Genomic DNA, 23,264 nt, shown 5'->3' with positions numbered 1-23,264 from the left:
CAGGTTAAGAGGCCTGTTTACAGGTAGTAGATAGCCTTAAGTATCTTAGCTTTGGCACAGTAAGGGGTCCAAAATATATCCCACTTAATTCCAAACAAATTGTAATGGCTGCCATGAAGTTCAAGCCGGATATTTCTTGTCTCAGGGTGGGCTGCTCCCCACTGTACAAGTGGTGCCAATCCTCCCTGTTAGGCTGAAGGCTCCCAGGAGATTTCTTGTCTCAGGGTGGGCTGCTTCCCACTGTACAAGTGGTGCCAATCCTCCCTGTTAGGCTGAAGGCTCCCAGGAGGTTTCTGAAGCAAGTGTATAACTGGTATATATGGGATGAAAGGCTGTGATTCCCTCCTTCAAGAATTCAGGATGTGAGGAAACATTTTCAAATACCTTAGTTGTACATATTAAAGGGCCTGATCAGTTATTTGAAACTAGAATTTTATGGTCCTGACCAAAAGGTTATATACTAGTAGCTGTGTACCACATTAGAATTAGTTGCCAATGTCTTATATCCAAGAGATTTTACTAAAACATCCAGAAAAAAAATCTGGTTTATCCAGAAAAATCAGCAACATTCGGCCCATACTCCTACACTGTGCTGGAATTAAGTCCTGGCTTCCCCCTTGGGTGAGGCAATGCAAGCCCCAGTTTACAATGTTACTTTTCTTGCAAGACCCTGGAACCTGGTGGCATTTGAGTTTGTTATTCTTGTCTTAGTCCTTGGTGAGATAAATAAGTCAGCCTATCTTATTTACATTAAAGTATCATGGTAGAAAACAGGTTATTATTGCTTCAAAAAAATGATTTGCATTTTTATGTATATATTTTTAAAAAATGGATGAACTTCATGCTAAACAATCACTTGGCCACAAACATTATTAACCTGTACGAAAGGTTATATTTGCTGTCATCTTCATTCTATACAGTACGCAAAAATGTTGTTTCAAATATTGCTCCCATATATTATTCAAGTTCACCTAATTTTCCATATCATTGCAGATTAGAAAAATAATTTCATCACAGCTCCCCTTTCCTAAATTCCTCTCACTCAGCTGTCTGAGCATCTTTCATGCCTCAGGCCCTACGCCTCACCTGTATTTTCTTTCTGTTGCAGTCCACCCATTCCAGTTACTTAAGTGATTTCATTTGAATGATGTCATAAATAATCCTCAGGTGATGTAAACAGTTCCAAATACAATAGTAAACGGAAAATATGGGTGAGAAATTACAAAAGTCTGGAGAGTCAACTAACATACACCGAGTGCTGAGATGTCATGATATGACTAAGTCCACATATGGAACAATTACGAAACAACTAACACACGTGCATGAATGGAGAATCACCATGTGGCTGTGTGAGGAGAGCGGAAGCCCTAACCTTCCTCAGCGAGCCTTTCTGGGTCTCCTCCAACACACAGCTGAGCCACGGAGGCTCTGGACAATGCGTCTGGACCAATCTCACACTGGACATTATCTTCTATATCCATAGGAAAATCTGTGTTATAACGTTGTCAGATACAGGCCAACTGAATTCTGGAGGACATCTGCAAAACACTGCATTTAGTCCTTGGACGTCCTTTCCTGGCAGGAACACTTGCCCCCCAAAGCCTGTCCTAGGAGGTGGCAATAAGGCTACACTCTCAGGGTAGAGAATTCCAGATATACTTCTTTTGCCTCCCCATCCCTGTAGGTGATGTTTTTTCCATTTCTCTGGCACTCGAGCTAAGCTGGGCTCAGGTTATTTATTGCAGTACTTTTGTAACCTTTCTCCCGAAGGAACATGTAAGCCGTACACAGTTGGCATCAAATATTACTGCATGACAGATTTGTTTTTAAAACGGTAAAATTAGACAATACATCTCATCTAAATTCATGGAATTCTCCCCTCTAATAATAGAGTCATGTGATAGCTTAAAAACACATGCTTTATCATCATTCAGTAGCAGTTCATTCATTAGAACATTCTGTACTCCTCTAAAAATCCAACATATCTCATCACATCTCCTATTTGGTTATTTTCCTTCTCAAAAGGTCTTGTTACAAATCTAATGCATTTAACTACCGAACTCTGCCCGCAAGGATACTTGGACAATGGCTTACATTCTAAATTATAGCAATTGTGGGTGCTGCTGACCTGTCAATCTCAAATATATTCATAAGCTACACACATAAAAATGAAATGAACAAAGTGATTCAGATGAAACAGCTCTGACTACCCATTTTAAGAAAATCACTGGGTGTGCCTAGGATCCACTGCTAACAATTTGTTACGCACTGCAGTGTTAGCTTTCTAAATGGTAAAACTGTTTAAAAATTCCAAAGCATTCTTAAAATGTTTCACTTAAACATTTTTGCAATAAAATCTTATTGAACTGTTGCTTTCATTAATTTTCTACAGACTAGAGAGCAAGGAATTCAAGTCTTATTTTTTTTCCTTTAACTTTGCCTACTACTAGCAAATAAACTGTGCCTCTTTTTTTAAATAAACCCCTGGCCTTGAGTTTTGGCCCCTTAATAGTAGCCTACATGGTTGACTACCCTTGGTGTTAAATTTTCTTAAATTGTATTTCTGTCAGTGTATCATTTTTTTAAGCAATGGACCCTATAATAGCAAGCACTGGTCTGTCAGGAGTGCATTTTAACAGCACGACACAAGTATTTTTCACTACAGGAGACAAACAATGATATGTATTACATGCAGTAAACACTGCCTTTGGTACACAGGGTTCTCTTAGCATTTATCTGTCTGAAATCTCACTGTGTCCTGAAGGGGGTTTCAGGGGGAAGGAGAGGAACCTTGTCTCATATTAATGTTGCCAGTGGCTGTGGTATAGCATTAGGACAAGTCCACAAGCATTGCCACGGGTCTCATGAAAGACAACCTTGATTTAATTTTAAATGAACAAGGAATATTAATTCATGCTTAAAAAATTCCTTTCTTTCAGATAATTACCCTATCTCTCTCTTATGACTTCTTTCCCAAGCTCTGATACTTTCCCCCTTTCATGCACAAGTCTCATTACATAACAACTTTCATTTAAACATAAAAACTACTAAGATATAGTGCTCTGCAAATTTAAGGTGCAAAACTCGAATAAGTTCTTAAAAAATGATTAGCATTTCCATGCATTTTCTACTTTTTCCATTAAGCATTGTTTCCATAATTTTAAAAAAGGTATAATAAAGTATTTACGGTATATAAATATATATAAATTGAAAGTGTGCCCTCAAATTTCTTTAAGAATATATAATCAAAATGTTTAGAGAACACTGTGAAAAATAATACGAGTGAAAGAAGTTGGTATTCAATTTCCTTGCCACCTGAGAAAAAGATACAAAATCAACACTATAAAGAAAACCTAAAATTTTATAATATAATTCTCCTCTATGGAGTATTAAATATCAGGCTTTACAAGACCATAGAACTTTTACAAGCTAAAATAGAGAGATCATGGGCATTTAAGATATTTTAGAAAACTATCACCTCAGTTATGAAGGAAATAGAATTTTCAGTAATTCTCCCAAAGATCCGAATTCACCCTAATTTACATAAAGTACAATCTTAATTGAACAATCCATTCCAAATCCCAGTCATCTCCAGTGTTGAGATATTTTTCCATGCAGCCTACAGTGCACCTATTTAGACATTTCCCCACCCATCTCCTTTGTATGTGAGAAGTTGGTAAACGATCTTATTATAGTAGTAGCCTTTCATATTCTCGATTATTAATCACTCCTCATGTTAATCTTCTCCTCATGTTTAATTTCTCTCCTATCTTATCTTCATAACTCAGTGCCATTCTCCCTTCATAACAACTGAAGCTGAGGTCGGAGGCGTGTCAGCCGGTGTGAACAACTCTTTCCCTACCGTGTTCCACTGTCACCCCTAACTATTTTATGAATAGGATTCCTATTTCTGGAGAAGAAATCTGAGACTTGGAGAAGTTGACTAACTGGACTAGGAACATGCAGTTGGGATGCAGCAGAAGAGGGCCGACTTCAGATCTGGATACTTTACCATGATGCCACCTGCCATGCCTCTGAGAGCCAGGAATTCGATCTAACCTCACCCAGTTTGGAAGATCGTAGGGAAGTGACAAGAACACATGTGACGTTTTATTTTATTCAATGAAGTGATATTCACAGAAGATTAAAACGACAGTAGATGGATGGGGTCTAAAAGGAATACATGAGTTATCTGCCACTGATGACCACTGATGGAGGAGGGGCAGTACCTAATGTGGTAGAATAATTCTGTGAGACATTTAAAATATGCTGTACATATTACGATGAATGCAGTATAAGCTTGCGGCTTTACTTTTACTTGTGACTTCACAGAGAAAAATTGGGTTGTAGTGCAGATGAAAGGCTCTGTATAAATTTGGAAAGAAAAATTTAAGAAATATTAACTTCAAATCTCCTGAAAATTTGTATCTTTTTTAGGTTGCTGCAGAAATCAAGAACTAACCAGGAAGACAAAGCATGGAACCTATTTAATCAAATAAGCACCTGATCGCTATGCTAAAGAGAGTGGTTTGTTTAATAACTATCACCGACGAGATTCTTTCAGATTATTTAAACACCAAGCAAACTATCAGGTCAAGATCAAGCAACTTTTCTTGAAAATCAAGCTCAAATTGATCTGCCTTGGAAGACGAGGATCACAACGTGGTTAGGAATATAGGTTCCTCAACTCAATCAGAGCAAGACAAGCATCTGCCGGGAAGAACAGGGGGACTGTTAGAAATTGTAACAGACAAAAGGTCCCCAGGAAGCAGACCACAGTATTTATTAAGGCCTGTAAAGCTCTTTGGCTGCTATGTCTGTCTAGCTTTCTGAAAAGTAGGTGTTGGATTTGTTTTGTGTGTGCATGAAGTATAAATGCCACCGTTTTTGAAATCCCACCCATTCATCCTCCACCTCCTTGTAAGATTCAAAGCCCATTTGCATAGCTTCTCAGCCAAGGACCCATGAAGACATCCCAACACATTTTAAAAATATAAATACAAGCTCGAGAACTTTGATTTGTACCTAAAATTTAAAGTTAACTTAAACATTTTTAAAAGACGCTTTGTACATACAAATCCCACTGTTGTAAATAGAAATGAATATTAAACTTTTGGTTTTGAGGATTGATGCTTAGCTCTTCTTGAAGCGAAACTAACATTACTGAACTAGGATTAAGGTTAGTGGGTTAGATTAGTAGTGAGAAACACATGCATAAGTGTTTCTTATAGTGAGAAATATAAGTAGTGAGGAACAAACTCATAACATTTGTCTCATCAAGAATGTGATTCACTAAATTGTTTTAAATAACAATATGTCCTTAATGTATCTTCTCTAAATGCTGGATTTAGAAACATTTATTATTGTTATTTTAAATGTTTTTTAACTAGAAAATAATTAATTAGGGCTTCGCTTGACTTTAAAAAGTGAAAAAAAAAAAGAAGATAAGAAAATCACATCAGCCCTAGAATAACTGACTTCAAGAGTAGAAAATTAATGGCCTTTGAAAAATCCACATCTTTGCAATTTTTATTACCTAAGATTTTTTAAAAAATTAGTATCATTGTGATCAGGACAGTTTGATGAGTTCTTTGGCCAAGATGTTAATGGTACTCTCATGAATGCTGTGTTGGCAGCCCTAGCTCATCAATATAGGCATTTCCTTGTATTTCACATTGAAATACTAGGATGTATAGATAGTCCATTCTCCACGTTAACAGATGAATGTAGATGCATCACCTTAAAAATCAAACGTGACTATATCATCCCCCTTAGATTGGCTACAGATAGTCAAGGGGCCAAATCCTGAGGTCTATTTTTAAATTCATGTTTCACAACTATTACATAATCACACAGGGTCAACAATGAGGTCAAATAAAAAGACATCCAAAAACCTCCAATAAATACAAAATGAAAATAATCTCATTCAATTCAGCAGATGAGTTCTGTAGTCCCTAATGAAATTGGTTTCACAACTGCCTCACTCAATAAACTTTACAGTGGTTTTCAAATGGAAGCATTATCACTGTTCTAGGCGACATTTAGAAATGTGTATGGTGCATTCTGGGTTGCAACAGTGATAGGTGATACCATAGACCCACACGGTGGCTACCTCTCATTCTCGCCCCTCCTGCTCACTCACCCCAGCTGCACTAGTATCTGTGATGTCCTTTAAACATATGAGAAAAACTCCCATCTCAGCGCCTCTGTACTGGATGTTCCTGAGTCCGGAATGTCCTTCCCGCACATAAGCATGGCTAGCTCCTTCACTTTCACCAGGTCATTACTCAAGACACCATCTCAGTGAGGCTGTCTGCACCCCTCCACACAAAACAAAATTCTACAAACCTCTTTTGCTGCTTCATTTCCTCCTCATTGTGTTTATATTTCCTGATGTCCTATACTTACTTAATGTTTAACTATTTCCCCTAAGTAGAATATCAACTCGACAAGGGGAGCAGGTATTTTTGTTTTATTTAGTGCTGTATCTCAAGGCCTTTTACAGTACGTAGAACATACAGAATAATCACATTTATTGAATGAAAAGCATGGGGACGGGTTGATTGTTTCGCAAGAGGTATCAGTTGTACAAGGAATGATAAGCATTTTGCAAGGGGAGTCAATTGTTGATAACTTACTGATATCTGTGGTAAGAGATGGAACAATACAAATAGCATGAGAGTTACAATCTGACTCTGTCTTGGCTTTGCACCCAAAATATAACCCGAAGCTCAAAGCTAAGCTTTTATGAAGACCACTGGCTTACAAAAGACGGTTTACAAAGTCCAGATACTTGATTACTCCTTTTTCAGAAACTGTTTTAATCTCTCCTGATTATACCTCTTGTCATTCTCTATACTTGCTCCATGGGACTTAACTCGAGTGAAACCCTGTATACTCTACTAAGTTATTTAACAAAAATAGTGATGTTTATCAGGTGTAGAAAATTTGAAAAATAACTTGCTTTTAAATTCTTCCAAATTTCCCAGACTGGATAGCCTATTCTTCACAAAATAAAGTATTTATAATTTTGTACTTAATATATTATGTAAAATTAATTAGAAATATAGTATATCACATTATTTATAATAATTAAGTATTGGCACTCAAATATTTGTCAAGTGACTAAATGGTTTCATTGTAAAACTGTTAAAGAGATAGCAAAGCCAGTAATTATAGACTCCAATACTGCCTCTCAGCGAGGGTGCACTGTGAAAAGAGATTCTTCCAGCTCAGGACCTTTCTAATATTTCTCCTAATAAATGGTCACAGAATATATTGCTTTATACATTTTAAGGCAATGCAGTTACTTATAATTTCTTTGTATCTCCCAAAGTGCAAATGGTCCTCAGTGGATATTCACATGCAATATTTATGGGCTCTAAAATTATATTCACAGTATAGGTGAGCATCAGCAAATAAACCTACTCGTTGAAACTAACACTTGTATGAACTTATGACTGCTTTTTCCACTCACTTCCCTTATCTTACCTACCCAGGTAAATGAACAGGTACTAATCCACTCATGGTACCATCTTTATACCTAGATGTTGGAAAGAGTATATTTTTATTGAGCAGACGATAAATGAAAAATAAGTAGTATGCTCAACGTTGTCAAGTATTTTAAAATGTAACAGTTTAGATTCTTCTATTTTTGGCGAAATGTGAGCAATGTGTGAAAAAACATTATCCTAGAAATGGAAAATTTTTTTAAAAATTAAAAATAATTACTAAAGAGATTTCAAAATCTTTTAAAAACAAAAAGAATAAAATAATTTCAAAAACGGGTAAATATGCATCTCTTTTAGAACTGCTAAAATAAAAACAGGATGTTGTTTTAAAAGTTTTAGGAAATAGGAATAAACTAATGACATCTAAAATTAGCTTTTCCCCCTTGTTGCTTGCTGGGATCCTATAGCATAAATGAGACAGAAATTTATTTTTTCTCTGTGACAGCTGAAGTAGTGTTAACTGTTAGCATTAGCACATGTCAGGAAGTTCCATACCTGCTCACTAGTCCTTGTCATACCTGATATTATGTTTACTCAAGTTGATTTTCTCTTTTTATTAATAGGATGGTTTAATGCGGGTGATACTTTACTGCATTAGTAATAACAATTTTACTTAAATATTGCTTTGGTGTGCTCTTCTGCAAATACTCTTTCAATTCCTAAGAGTCTTTTCTTTTCCCAGTGGCCCAGTTGGAGAGTTTTTAATATTAAATTGAATCTTAACAACACATGCTGATTAGAGTCTAACTTAATACATGCAGTTTCATGTTAATTTTCCAACTTCAAATCAGGGATCTGACTATTCCGAGATGATTATTCATCTCAAGTGTGATTTCATTTTAAACTTGTAAAGTCCGTAACTAGAAATTTTTGCATCAGAAAACACTCACATGACAGCACGAAGGAATTCAGAGAAAAGAGAATCATTACATAACTACAAAAATACTGTTGAGAAGAAAAAGGTTTCTCAAGAAGATTTCATAATACAGCACAGAAACAAAATATTGCAGAAACAAATGCACGTGGCTGATGTGGTTAGTTTGTGAATACAGGAAACATGTTTGATTGCCATAATAAAAGAATATGCTTAGGTCTTAATTCCTTTAGAGAAAGTTGTTCATTAATACTAATGATAAAGGGGGAAAAGCTGTAAGCCAAAGATGTTGTTTTAAAGTAAGAAATGAAAACCTAAATGCCACATTTCTTGCTTCACAGTATAAACTTCCGCTTCAAAATAAGCTTCTTGTAAGTACCTTGAAAAGGCAAATACATGGTTAATCATCAAAACAAGTATATTATGATAGTAAAAACAGAACTAGAAAAGGCAGTATCGAACTCCATCAGAGCTAAGAAAAACAGAATAGAATAATTAAAATCACAAGAAAATGAATTTAGGCATTCCTTAGTTTTATAAAAGTTATCTTACATCTTAGACTGATTAAAATCCTGTAAGAATAGGTGAGTGCTATCGTTTGCAATTCCAAAGAATTAGCTGGTGCCAAGTGTTTGAATTTTACAAGTTTTAAAGCTTACCCAACTATGGTGATTTGTTGGCTAAAGTCAATGATGACAAAAGTAATGTCCAGTCTAAGATTACATAGATTCCAATCTCTGTATGTGCCACATGTATATAGATAGATCCACACCTCTTCAAATTCTTAACAAGGGTAAGTGCCGTGTATCAGCAGAAGTAATCACTTACAGAAACCAAATTTTATAAGCCAATTAAACTAAAAAGGAGACAGAAAAAGGCCTTTTATAGAGACAAATGCAGTTTTATAAAAATACCTAGCAAATTGAACAGAGTATTGCTATTTTTATTTTTATTCCCCTTGTTTTCCAGGTCTTGTCTGGCATTTACACTTCATATGTTGTAATTTTTATTGATAAAAATTTTTTTATTTTTTTTGAAGATGGGATGAGGATGCAGTATATGATTCTCAATAATAGAAGACATTCTCATATGAATAGGAAAAATGTTTTCAAACCAAATACCAAAATAAGGCTTCAATGCCTCACAGTGTAATGAAGAGAAATACAATGGCCATTTAGGTTGGTGCAATTCTATTTTTAGGCTATTTCATTTTTATGTGAGGCAGAAAACGGAACTACATAATACATTTCTACAATTTATATATTCATCAAAACCATTTACAAAATTACTACTTTCAGCATATTTTAAAAATGAGATTCCTTAACAAATTATGTTTATGTAGTCAAAACACAGCATTAAAATTTATTATTAGTCACTTAATGGAAGTTAATGATGACTTTCTAAATGAAGTGCTGGCTTACTCTGACATAGTCTAATAGCAACCAAAAATAGAAAGTATTTCCCAGAATTCTGTGTATTTATAAGGTGCAAAATAAGCAATTTTAGCAATTCTCAAAGTAGTTTTTCCAGATGCATTTAATCCTAAATATACTTGTAGAAACAGAATATTTTTCTGCTAAGTCAGGTATGTCTAACTTATCCTCCTTATGTATAAAAACTATCCTGACTGAAGTATTTCATACTTGTAAAGAGATTAAAAAAACTGTAAATACATAGAAACATTGTAAAATATTTTTAATTCCTCTGGGGGGCGGTGAAATTTCCAGTGAAAATATCTTAAGTCTACAAAACAAACTAAGACAAAAAGCCACAAAACTAAAATTATTATATTAGTAAATGCTCATTTACTGAAAATGAATGCATTATAGAATTAAGGATAGAAAGATACTGTAGATAAATTTACCAATGAGAAGAAATGCTGTATGTGCAGTAAATATTTTTAATAGAAATTGTTTGGGGGCAGTTGGTGCTTAGGAAGTCTAGTGTGAATCCATCCACCAAATATTTCCTAGAGTGAGGGGCACTCTTCTGAAGTATTATTAAAAAAAATGGTCACTCCTGATTTGCACTGCTTCAGGAGTAGTATTAATATTAAAATGTTTAAAACAGAATTCTATAACGTTTTCCTACAATAAAGGGAAAAGTGAACTTAAAATTGTAACTTTTTATAAAGCCACAAATAAGATAATGTATAAGGAATGTAACAGTATTTCTTAACAGATATGGAGTTCGATATGCTCATATGTCAAAATATTTCATAATACTAAAGTTAACATAGACATTTAAATATGATAAAAATGACGATAATAATATAGTCTTTAAAAGCTCAAGTGAAGCTTACAGAAATAAAGTTTATTTGTAGAGTTCCATTTCATAGAAAAGCTTACGCTTTCAGAATTTAGAACAGTAAAAGGTGATTTTTCAAATAATGAGAATACATTGCTTTACAGGAAAAATACTTCCAAATGATTAATATTAAAAATATGACAATGAAATAAAAAGAATATTATATTCAACATTAAAAACATCTGTGATAAATTACCAGATGAAATAATACTAGCAAGATATTCCTATGTATCTTCATACTTATAATTATGTACCAATATAAAGTTGAACTTACATAAAAATTGAGAAGCACCAGGTTTGATCAATGTGAGATAAAGTTACAGCTAAATATATGCTCTATGTGGCATTTTATTTTTATTTTCTCTTATAGAGTTATTATATTATTATATTAGAGCATATAAAACGTGTAGTCAGCATAGCAAGCCTCAAATCATTTTAGTTAATTAGCAACTATGGTGAAGCATGAAGCATCACTCTTTCCCGTAGTTTCATTTTAAACAAATCATCCTCACATATAAAAATAGCAAATTGCATTAAATTTTATATAAGACATTTTACAGCTTCTCATATAGGAAAAGCTATAAGCAGCTTCCGTGGCACATACCACAGCAAACAGCTTTGAATAAACGCTGGCAAGACACCGTTCACAGAGATACAAGATGCATACAGCCTATGTCAACTTCATGCTTAAAGTATGTCACAAGAAGTTGAAGGTTCAAAGAAAAAGCAACAAAAAACTGCCCAGAAGTTGAGTTCTGGTTACATTCTGACATTCTTTACTGCCTTCAAGTTGAAAAGGAAAGTATGTTGGTATTTCTTCTAGTTCTATTTAATGATTGTTGCAGAGCTTTAAAAAAAAGCATGCAGAATTCCTAATTCTAAACTCTGATTATGCACTGACTGGCTACTTTATTCTATTCTTCAAACTGAAATAAGGCTGATAGATTGCAGGGATGAGTGCCTTAAACATCAGCACTAAAACTTTGCTGTTTTACACAGTCATTTTTAATCTACATTAGACAATATCAGTTTTAAGCTCCAACTTAAAGTACAAAGATGCTTCTATATCTAATTTGTCATGAGCTAATCTTTAAAATATAAAAATATTTATAAATGCATTGGATAGATTTTTAACAGATACATTTCTTGGTCTGCCTGGCATATAAATATTGAATGGGTAGACTTCATAATTTCAGTCAGAAAACACGTTAGAGGAAGTTTTAAAAAGTCAGTCCTTCTCTTTCTTTAGCTAATGAGTTTCCAAAGGAGAAAAGTAATCCCCAAAATGGGCAAGTTCTGTCTCATCAGATATGTGCATTTTCTGTTCCACAGCTAAATGAATGATATACTAGCCCAGTTATGGAAACTGAAAAATTCCACTGTTAAGATTTGATATTCAAACTATGGAAGACATTTCTTCCCACCCCACCTCACCCCCCGCTTCAATATAGCTAATAGTGCCATAAAGGAGAAAAAAATAACTGGAAATAAATTTTTCACAATAATAGTTTCTGTAAGTCTTAAGAAAATATCTTACAGTCTAAATTATTATATTACACATCACTGTGTTCCAGTCAGCACTGCCCCTCTGTAGGTTTCTCTTTGTGGGTTTGTCTTTTTGTAAAGAACTTATTGAAGTTTCAGGTTTTTTATTAATTGAAAATTGCATTCTTTCACTAGAGCTTGCAATGTTAGAAAATTTTATGCACAGGCTAGAAGGAGGTAGATTTCAGAAAAAAAGATGGCTAGTCACAGTGGCTCATGCCTATAATCACAACACTTTGGGAGGCTAAGGAACTTAGGGAGTTAAAAAAATAAATAAATAAATTATTATATTTTCATATTATCTAACATCTCAAATCATCATTCAAAGAACTTACAAAGCACATCATCATTATCACTACTCAAAGTAATACAAATAAAACACAGATCTTTAAGACTCATTGCTCATAATTAGGAGTGTTTTTTTCTTGCTTTCTGTTTATGGAGGGAGAAGAGTGTTAGGAAGCCAAACACAACAGGCAAAAATATTTTACTTTGATCTTATGTAAAAAATTACCTGGCCCAGGACAATACCTGTAACCAACAATTTACGTGTACAGGCAAATTACTGTTTTCTTTATTGCTTTACTTACTTTAATTATGTTCTCAGTAATTTAGACAGGGAAATACAAATATGCAAGTTATTTATGTTCAGTTCAGTGCCTCAGAGATATTACATAATATACAAAAGCCAAAAATAAAAAAAAAAACTTTTAAAATAGAACTTAAGTGATTAAACATTGGTTGTATAACATACAAAATGGAAATCTGCTGAGTTTGGAGGGAAATGAGAAAAATTACTTTGAAAGCTCAGGAAAATAGCCACAGAATACTACTTGTTCACTGATTACACTGCAGATTCTATGTAATTAAATAACAAGTAGATAGTAAGAATTTTAGGTGTGCCTCCCTTTTTCCCTTAATTTCATCCACTGCCTGAAATCATACCTCTCACACAGTAAGCATTTAATATACATTTTTGAATGTCTATACATAATCAAAGAAATTAATTTATAAATAAAATCTGCTTGACTATATTTGTTGATTTAACATACAGAATCAGGCAATTTTAATTTGCCAATCACAGACACGGGCTGCTGAACATCTACAAAATTTCACTGAAACACATGCTTTCCACATAAAACTAAACACCACATCTGCGTCATAATCTATAACATGTAGCACAGTATTTTACACACAGCAATTCCCCATTTCACTTCTGCGACTGCAAGTGTTTATGCAGTTGCCAAACAAGTCACATTATATACAACAAACCTTCAGTTTAAATAAGGGATAAGATTCCTGTTAACAACTCAGTTTGAAACGTTAACAGCCCTTAGGCTGTTAACATAACAACCGCCATTAATGTGGTAATGACCAATTTAAGAGGAAATTGTACTCTGAGAAATGAATATATTGCCAATCAGGACCAGGGTTTATATTTGAAAGAATATTATATACTTTTAATAAGTTAACTAGCATCGAAAGTTTGAGCCTGCGAGGAAGTAATGTAAAAGTTATTCTACAAAAGCTACACACACTCTTATAGAGATATAAAAACTTCTGATATGAAAACTATTTGGATAAATGCTCTTTAGCAAAACACTTGAGACTATCAAACACCAGTTTAAAATCATATACTTTTACTACCATAAGGAAAAATCAAGCAAAACAAATCTAACATCACTGTCTCTGCTTGCTAGTATGCTGACCACTACAAAGCATGTTATACTCACAATATAGGTATTTCCTTGGCAAATTTTTATTTTTGGTTTTCAAAAACCCCCAGATACTTCAACTGACATTCTTTCAAGTTTACTTAATGTCTGTCCTTTGGTTTATTAAAACACCTTAACATTGCCCGGGCTATACGAACTCCTTATTTGAAAGGGTAACATAAATCCACTTGAGATACTGAAATTACAAACCAATGGAAAAGTCAAATGGAGTCAAAAAGCTGTAACTGTTGGTTAATACAGATAAAGCGAAACCAAAAAGCAGTATTAAATCACTAAAAGCAAATACAAATGAGCAGAAAAGAAATTTTTATTTCAAAGAGAAAAGTTCAAAGACTAGAGAGTTCTAAAATAATGCACATAAGACATTAATTCTGATTAGTTGTGCCAACACAATGAGAGAAATCCTGGCTGGAGAGAGTGACTTCTCATTGTTGGCACCTTGCGTGTGTTTTATGCACTTGGAACACAAGAAGTAGTAACAAGTGGCCATAATTAGTCAGGAGGCTGTCAGATGAGGCCGTCCTAAGAGCGAGAAAGAGCAGAATCTGATAAACAGTACTGCTTTCACCCTCTTGTAACTACCATTAATCAAACGATATATATATTTTATATCTAAAGATTGGATCTGACTAAAAATAGCAGAATTATATACTAAGAAGAACCAAATTCCCTAGAAAACACCTCACCAAATGATCAAGGTACTTAAGAAGTTACTGTTGATTGATAAATTTTGTCAGAAAGGAAAAAAATGCCAAATAAATCGCTTAATGTCAGACTAGAAAAATGATTAATTGTATTAAATATGAAAACCCAATGATGCTATATATCATCTGTAATTTGATAGATCCCACTTTATTAATATAAGTAATTCGCAGCTGAAGTAAGTCACAAAGTGGCCTGAAAAGCAAAATAATTTTTCTTCAGTAGAATTTCTGTGTTGAGTACTTAATGCTGGAAAACAAGCTTTAGTCAGCCTCGCGGCTTCATCACCAAGAATACCTGCCTTGTCCTGAAAACGTTCAGATGTTTACAGGTTGGAGAGTGGCTGTCATTTCCCTGTAATGATGGAAGTCTTTACTTTGCTATTATCCATAAAGTCTGAGGGGATTCAGTGCTTAGTTATATTTTTGAGATTACCATTTAGAATGTCATGGGATGGGGTGGGGAAGGGGCAGATGTCTCTACACAAGAGGAAAGTTTTCACAACTCTGCAATAAATGCACTAATAAATATTACTCAAGGATTTGCACCTGACTTCCTCTGACAAACCTGAAACAGAAAGGACAGCTGAATAACTTTAGAAGAATAAATTCAGGTCCAACTAACAGGCAACAATTACACTATTTTACATAATCCATCTTTTTTCAAGTTAAACTTTTTGAAAATAAAGAGTTAAGATATTTTGCCAAATGTCTGACTCATTTCTTTGTGTTATGCTCAGCCTACATTCCCCCTTAAGCTCTAAAAAAAAAAAAAAGGAAAAATAAATAAATAAATCAACTTGAATGCTGGCTTCTACATCCATCCTTGACACTAACTGGTAGTTTCAATATAGGCAATGCCATAACCAATTCCTAAATAGGAGTGTACGGGCAAGCCAAATAGAAATACTTTAAATATTGTGGGTTGTTGGCTATTCCTTAAGCATTGATTTGAGTAACACACACAAGGCAACGTTTTGAAGGCTGACAGGTCAACCTTTTTCAGCAATATAAGCTGGCAGGAAGGCAATGAAACAAACAAACAAACAAAAAAATACACTTACAAAAGTACTTTAAAAGGCATCCAGTCATCACTGGTGTGCAAGGATAATTCCTACCTCAGATAGTCTCTGCGACAAAGGATAAGATTAGCTTTAGTGTACAGGGTGGAGCCCACCTCTCCCAAGCGACAGTCACAGCAGGCACACTTCAGGCAGTCCTCATGCCAGTATTTGTCCAGTGCCTTTAGAAGATACCGGTCCTTGATCTTTCGGTTGCAGCCAGCACAACCTTTCGGCTTGGTGTCTGGCTGGACTGAGAGCATTTGTATACCTAAAGGAGGACAAAAGCAAAACAGAGAGCTGAGACTACCCGACAGAATAAAAAGATGTCAAAAGACCTCAAACAAGTTAAATATTTAGTATTTCCTTTTTCTAGGAGTGTTGGCTTTTCTTGGTTAGGGCTATCCTGAAATCAAACTAAATTTTGGAAACAAAACGGCTCAAACTTTGTCAAGTGCTTATTAAATCATTCAGAAGTTACAAATGCCAAGTGGTAATCACAATGAATTCACGTTGACCATGGTAAACTGACATTATAAACATGAAGTTCAGTAATATTAAATAATTTTATAGTGTTCTCATTCTCCCCATAGAGCAGTTCCTTTAGAAAGAAAATGTGAGTAAATAACCATCTGAAAAGAAAGCTACTGAAGAAATTAATCTACGCACAGTCCACAGAAGGAAAAAATGAGTTTTGCTTAACTGTTTAAAAATTTCACTTAATATGTGCTTGATGGTGGAAGGGGAGTGCACCTGGCGTGGGATGACACTACCCTTATTCAGCAGTGGAGGTGTTTATAGTCAGTACACAGAACAGCTACCCGAAAAGCTCACCAATCCAGTATTGCTTGCTTGCATCCAAATACTTCCTTCTAGGTCCTTGATATTTCAAAGTATTCGTTGTGTTCAAATAGAATATTTATACTCACAAGCATCAGTCAGCACCTATATCAATGACAGATTACTTAACTATATACTATATGTTTTTACATAAACCTAAAGTATATGATTATATAATTTATTACCATAAACACACACATTTGTTTTATAGAGGAAAGAAAAAACAATAGAATGCAAGATCTAAATATATATACAATTATACAAACATATATAAGTAAATATATACATATTATATGTGTATTATGCTAAACATAGGAATATTTATGTATTTTAAAGATGCATATCCATCATAAATAAGGAATCCAGCTGGGTTCTATGGGTTTTCCAGTTTGATTGAAAGCTTTTGAATGAATGAATATTCACCTTTGAATGTCTTCTTATTTCCTAGGTATTAAACACCCAGCTTTAGCAAGAAGCTGGACCAACTATCCAACGCCTCATATTTATCAAATCACTCATTCTAAGCAGCATAAAGTACTGCAGACGTCATCAATTTCAAATTCCCTCATTTTCCAAATTGTGTTACAGAGGCCCAAGAGAGGTTCACAGACTTGTTCGAAGCTGAAAGACAGTTAAGCTGTAGACTCCGGTCAAATGGTCTTCTTACAGGCCAGAGACCCCTCTTCTGAATTATGTTTGCTCTTCTAGGCAGAAAGTTTTAAACTTGCTTGTAGATGGATACAAAACACCAAATGTGCATACGTTACCGGAAAAGAAATGCCAATCTATAATCTGCAGCTTTGTGCATTTTTGTTTTCCCAAACAGCTAAACCTCCTCCAGTTTCCTCTAATACCTTATGATGAAGGCTTCCAACCCCATCACAACCTTTTTTTAAAAAAAGAATCGCACTGATAAGAGACATCAAGGCTTCCACAGAGCAGAATAACTTTTCTAACTACAAATAATACATGAGTTGCACAAAATATTGTTAGGATGTCGAACTTTCCTTAGAAAATAACTTGTCTGGTAGAGTTGCGTAGGGTAGCTATTCTTTCTTTCTGCATCATAAGCATAGCTGTAGTCACCGGAGCTGCAGACTAACAGCTGGATTTGCAAGAAGAGCAGGTGGTATTCCCATAGTCTGCTTTCTGTTCCTTTCCTTTGAAGGAGCTAAGGGCCTAGTGTAGATTAATCATAACCCTTGATAGCTCTGCTAAATCTCACTCTCCAGAACTTCTAAGAAATGAAGTTTCTTTGATCAGAACTAGTTTTCCTCTTCTAGCAAGGTTCCACAAGGAATGAATCCCATTAATTACAGAGAACAACAGACCCAAGTGCCCGTTAACCATATACCTGGGCGGCGGGGAGCGGAAAGTTTTGATTTACTCAGTGCAATTCTGGATGCTGTTACTGAAAACATCCAGATAATAAATATTAAGAGAAGCCATTAGCCATCCTAATTAATGGCCATTCTATTAAATTTATAAGGCCATTGTTTTTATTTATCACAAGACTCAAAGATGAAAAACTAAAAAATAAAATCCCAGAAAAACCTTCTTAGCAGCAGCTAAGCTATGTTTCCCATAGCTGTGTTTCTGTCATCAAGCATAGAAGGTCAGCTATTTTATTCAAAATGCTTTGCAACCAAGACAGGGGATACCCACATTTGGCACAAGTAACACTACCTACTTGTCTTCACAAAGTGTTTTTGTTGTGCTGACATTTTAATTTAGCACTCAGAGGCCAATTAATATTTGAAACTCTTACATTCTGTTTGGCCTTGGGCATAAAAGGAGTTTGATATTTTACACTTCATCCTGGTACCTTCTTTTAGAGAACATCATGGCATTTCTCTTGAAAATGGAATCTCATGAATTCCATGCCAGTTAACAATTGTAGCAAAAGAACTATTTTGTAGTCACCATGTTACTGTGTAGTTAAAAGGCATAAAGCAGTCAGAGGCCTCCCCCTTCCTCCAGAACATGTCTGTGTAGAGTAACGTGTTCGTAGCTAAGAAACATTTCACAAGTTGCTCATAGCACATCAGAACTCATAACTAGTTTCAGATTGGCACGTAAATTGTTCTGAGGGAAATTCTTATTGCCTCTGAGACCCTGCCATTCTGAGTTATTTGACAGTTTAAAGGAAATCATAATTAAAAAAAAGACATAAATAATAGCCTGTGCAGTGTGGTGTGCAGAAATAAGTAGAACCATTTCATTTAAACTCTGGTGAGCTTTTAATTGCCTGGATTGCATTGTGAGGCGGCCTAACGGTTGATTGCCTCCATTATGCTCCCTTGTTCTGTGCCATTCATCCGCACAGTCTCAGCTTCAGTAGTTAACACAACAAAGTAACCACAACTCCACAACACACAGGGGTTTGCAAAATAATAATAACCATAATCAAAGATTAGCAGCACTTAGACACAGTTTTTAATATTTTTGGGCTAACTACACAGAGTGAATAGAAAACATTTTGTCCCTGTCGGAAAATTCACAGAGAACAATTTGGGAGAGGGAGCAGGAAGAGGGAATACATAAAGGGGGTTGGAAGAGATGAGGTGCTTCAGAAAGATGCTAAAATGGGAATGCAGGTTCTGCAGCTGGGAGCATTGACACAGATTAAAAGAATTTGGCCAACATGGCTATTCAATTGCCAAGAGGTATCAGACAAAAGGTTTTCTCTCCTCCTGCCCATCTTCATCCTCTTCCCAGCCCCCAACACAGGTTGGAAAACTGGATTGGGCCTAAAAGCTTGTTTCTCTCTGTTCACTGGCCCAGAGCATCCCTACAGGCTGCAGCCCCCTAAGGGACAACAATGCAAATAGATGTCCCCAGATCTCAGGCACTGGAGCTGCTTAACTCAGTTCTGCCCCTTCAACTCCCAGTCTCCCTCCCTACCCTTCACCCCCCCCCCTCCCCTTTTTGAGCAATGGAGCTGGGAACCAATTTGATTCCCTTTTTCTCCAATGCAGCTGCAAGGCTCAGAGATACTGACATTTTTCCACTCTTATCAGTTTAATTACAGTTACCATGGCAGCAAAGTGCTAGTGCTTGGCAAAGGCCAACAAGAGATTTGCAAGACTGAGTTCAATTTTGATGCAGCTCACATGCAAAATAAAAAAAAAAAAAAATAAGAAACATACATACACTCTAACAAAGAATCCCTTGCGGAGTTTATGCTCCAGCCTTTTGTGGTTGTGTCTTTGCAGCCACACAGGGATGGTTCGCAAAGAATGTAGCAGTATTTGTTGCATCTAGCATGATTAATTGGTTTAAGCAGCAGTCTTTCAAAGCAGTTACAACAATAATATTTCGGATCTTTCAGAAAGACACAAAAGCAGCGGAAGAGCAGAAAGGCATTTGAGCAGCCAAGAGTGCAGAGCGCCGGCAAAGTGCATCGATGATAGATTATAACCTTACCAAAACTTTTCTCCTTTTTCTGCATGAGTTGACTTAGGCGTGCCTGAGTTGCAGCAGCTTCGCATTGAGCACCAAGCCCAAAGGTAGAAGTAGAAGGGGGTCTCCTTGATTTCGCTTAAGTGTGGACCTGGTGCGCAGCCTACACCGCCGAGGACCGACTATTGTGAAGCCACTTTGGGAGCGGGTCGGAGTGGCGGCAGGGGGTGGGGGAAGGGATGAGAACGGCCAGACAAGACAGGGCGCACACCCGGAGCCCCTCTCAGTGTGCAAAATGATGGCGAATGACAAAGCCACATGCTTCCCTAACTCTGCCCGTAATCCTAAAATCCCAGCGGCCCCTTTTAGCTTCCTGGTAACAAATGGATTTGATTAAAGTGTCACATGCAGCGTTAGCATAGCATAGCATGTTCAATATGAAATAGATCATAAATCTGACTAGTATTTCATAACAGCAATCTGGGTAGCCCCCGTAAAAAATGTGCTACATCAGTTTCAATCTCATCCTTAGTAGGACACAGACACCTCGGTCCAGGGACCTTCCCCTCTCCTGGCCACTTCTGCCCCCACACCCCTACCCCAAAACACAGTCACTTTTCCACCCCAAAAGAACATTTTGTTATTATGGCTGCGTGGGGACAGGCAGGAGTGTCAATCAGGACCAAAAGACTGTAATTTCAACTCTTTAAGAAGTGGGGGGCTGGGGTGGGTATGAATTCCAGCAAGTAAGGGGGAGGGGTCCGGAAACCCACCCAGGACCGAATTCGTTTCCAGCGGGCTGGGAGCAAACACTTCCTAATTCCAAACTCTCCCTGCCCCTCTCTCCCCCGGAGTCAGGGGTGTGGAAATACTGCAGTTCCTGGTGAACTTTGACTATTATCCACTCGAGTCGTACTTGAGACGTTCGCGCCGCAGCCGCTCTCCGTCCTTCCATCAACGTCTTCCGCCTGCATCTATTTCATGTCTCATCATAAAAATAATGAAGCCTCACATGATTTAAGCGAAACCGTCTCAGTAGAGCTGCAGCCCGAGTGAAAGTTGCAGTGCGGAGCTGGGTTGCAGCTTCAGTTTATGCCTCATTAGCAGAGGCTGGGGAAGAAAAAAATACCCACATCCGCACACGCACGCGCGCACCCGCAGACACACACACCACAAATAAGCCGACGCGTGTGTACACAGTTGCTGCACTTACCTTCTCAATTAAGCGATACAGGGGGAGGCCGTTCAGTAAGCACAGTGGCTGCTTTGTAGCGCTTCTCCTTGGGAAAGGTCAAAAAGAAGCATTGTTTGAAAAAAAAAAAAAAAAAAAAAAAGACGGGGGAGGGAATGTCTATTTTTTTTTAAGTTTAAAATAATGAGGTCCTCAAGGATCCGCCAAGCAATGGTGTTGACCGCATCTGAGCCACAGGTGTCCTCCTTTTAGGCAACTGCAGTCCGAGGCTGTCTCTCTGCGTCCTGGTTCAAGACAACTTACCCCAGCAGCGTGCCAGGAGCCGAGCTGAAGGAAGCTCCGGCTCTCAGCTGCAAAATGCAATCCCTTCCCAGCCAGACATAATACAGCCAAAGAAAAGGTCACTCAGTTATTACTGAGCCGGCGGAGCCCAGGCAGCGCTTGTCAAGACCACAGAGAAGCAGCTCCCTTCCGATTTAAGACTATTTACCTCTCACCCCCACCCCTCCCCTCTCTCCTTCTCTCCCTCCCTCTCCCGCTGGCTCCCTCGCTCGCTCTCGTGTGCCTGTTCGTTCTGCAGCTCAGTCAAGTACAGCCGCCCTCGGAAAGTGCAAAGCAGCCACGAGACAGATCGGGCTTTGTTGCTAATTTCCCAGGGTGAAAATTTACAAGCCTGCGAGTGCAGTCAGCACAACCACATGCATATGCTACTCACAAACGCTGGGGACAACCCCGCACACAAAATGTGACCTCTGCAGGAGTCGACTGAGGAAGGACCCTACCTCCTGGACCCGTCCACAGGAACTCCTGCGAGACAGCTCCGGAGGAAAGGGGTAGGGTTCCTAAAATAACCAGGGCATTTTGGAATAGGTGGCTACGTTTAAAGCAAATTGCCTTCCAAAGCCATCTCTGCAGCTACCAATTATGGAAATTAAAATAAAAGCAAGAGAATGAAACTGCTACCAGCACACGACCCTTCCCTTTAGGAACTGTCTGGAGGTGGCCGCAGTGGCCGGTCTCTCTGTGACTCCCATTCATGAACTCTCTGAAGTCGCTGCTCCGCGAGTCAGCCACACAAGCCTGGCTCAGGAGATCACACACACACTCCCCGTCCTCCCTTCCTCTAGTGGCCCAGGACCCAAACTGTGAACTTGTTCTCCATTCACTAACGCTGACTCCTCCACCCACCACCGCCCCGAAACACACTTCCTGCAATTACTTGAATTCCTTACCATTTAAAACACACATGCTCCAATGAAAAACACCCCAGAAAACCGAGAAACATGTTTTCAGGACTAACTTGGTCAAAGAGCCATAGTTTCTCCACCATTACCTCTTTGTCCTCATAAGCTTGTTTGAAGGCCTCGACAGATATTTTTGTCTTCACATAGGTCCCCTTCTCTCTAACCTCCTCTCCTCTTAACTTTACGTAACATCTATAGAGGCTACTGGTAGCTTTAAAATATCTTATTATTTTTCTAAGTTTTCAGACTTCAAAGTCATCCTCTCTTTGGGCTGCTCTTAAAGTACCCTCACCAGATTTTACAAAGCTTCCTCAGAGGTCAAGCTTAAAAATGGTCCACATTTGAATGACACTCACTGAAACGTTTTAAGAACCAAGAAAGATTCAATTGTCCAACTACAAAAAAGCTTTTTTATCTTCTCTGGATCATCAATTTTGATCTAGTTCTAGTTTAAAAGAAAAAAAATAAAAGCACCCCCCCATGAGTATTTAAGCTAAATTATGTTTTTCTTCATAAAGAATAAAGGCACAACACTGATCACTACTTTTTACCCCCTCCCTTTTGAAGGCTCGTAATAAAATAGCATGTGGTTTGCTTTCCTTTCCCTTTAAAAGGCAACAGAACTCAGAACTAACCTGAAAAATAACGATATTCACAGACGGCAGGTTAATGAGAACCCCTTAGCTGACTTGTTCTGTACATAGGCAGATTTCTTAAGTTTGGCTTTTCTGGCCCGTCTAAGCAGGCATACATGCACTTCAGCCATCCGCACAGGTCCCCGCTGTTCTACCCCACCTCTGTGCTAGAGCCACTCTGAAAACACCCCAGTGTGTGTGTGTGTGTGTGTGTGT

The 23,264-nt window shown here is 37.1% G+C and overlaps 1 protein-coding gene across 25 annotated transcripts in view; it reads right to left on the bottom strand.

Moving 5' to 3' along the window:
* LMO3 (LIM domain only 3) overlaps positions 1–23,264 on the bottom strand; it is a 62,198-nt gene that overhangs the window by 36,920 nt on the left and 2,014 nt on the right. The window contains exons 1-4 of one of the 25 annotated variants that reach the window (XM_009003273.5): positions 23,049–23,228; positions 21,191–21,257; positions 16,570–16,680; positions 15,793–16,006 (exon numbers count right to left, since the gene is read on the bottom strand). In XM_009003273.5, coding sequence (XP_009001521.1) covers positions 15,793–15,998 — 206 coding nt within the window. In that variant the 5' untranslated portion in view covers positions 15,999–16,006; positions 16,570–16,680; positions 21,191–21,257; positions 23,049–23,228. Of the gene's footprint in view, positions 1–15,738; positions 16,007–16,569; positions 16,681–19,728; positions 21,622–21,884; positions 22,315–22,401; positions 23,229–23,264 lie in introns of those variants that run through there. The other 24 variants (XM_078337932.1, XM_017975801.5, XM_078337936.1 and 21 more) reach the window with 24 other exon arrangements.

This window comes from Callithrix jacchus, chromosome 9 (genome assembly GCF_049354715.1).
Source record: "Callithrix jacchus isolate 240 chromosome 9, calJac240_pri, whole genome shotgun sequence".
NCBI classification, from domain to species: Eukaryota; Metazoa; Chordata; class Mammalia; order Primates; family Cebidae; genus Callithrix; species Callithrix jacchus.
This window is presented reverse-complemented; position numbering and strand designations above follow the sequence as displayed.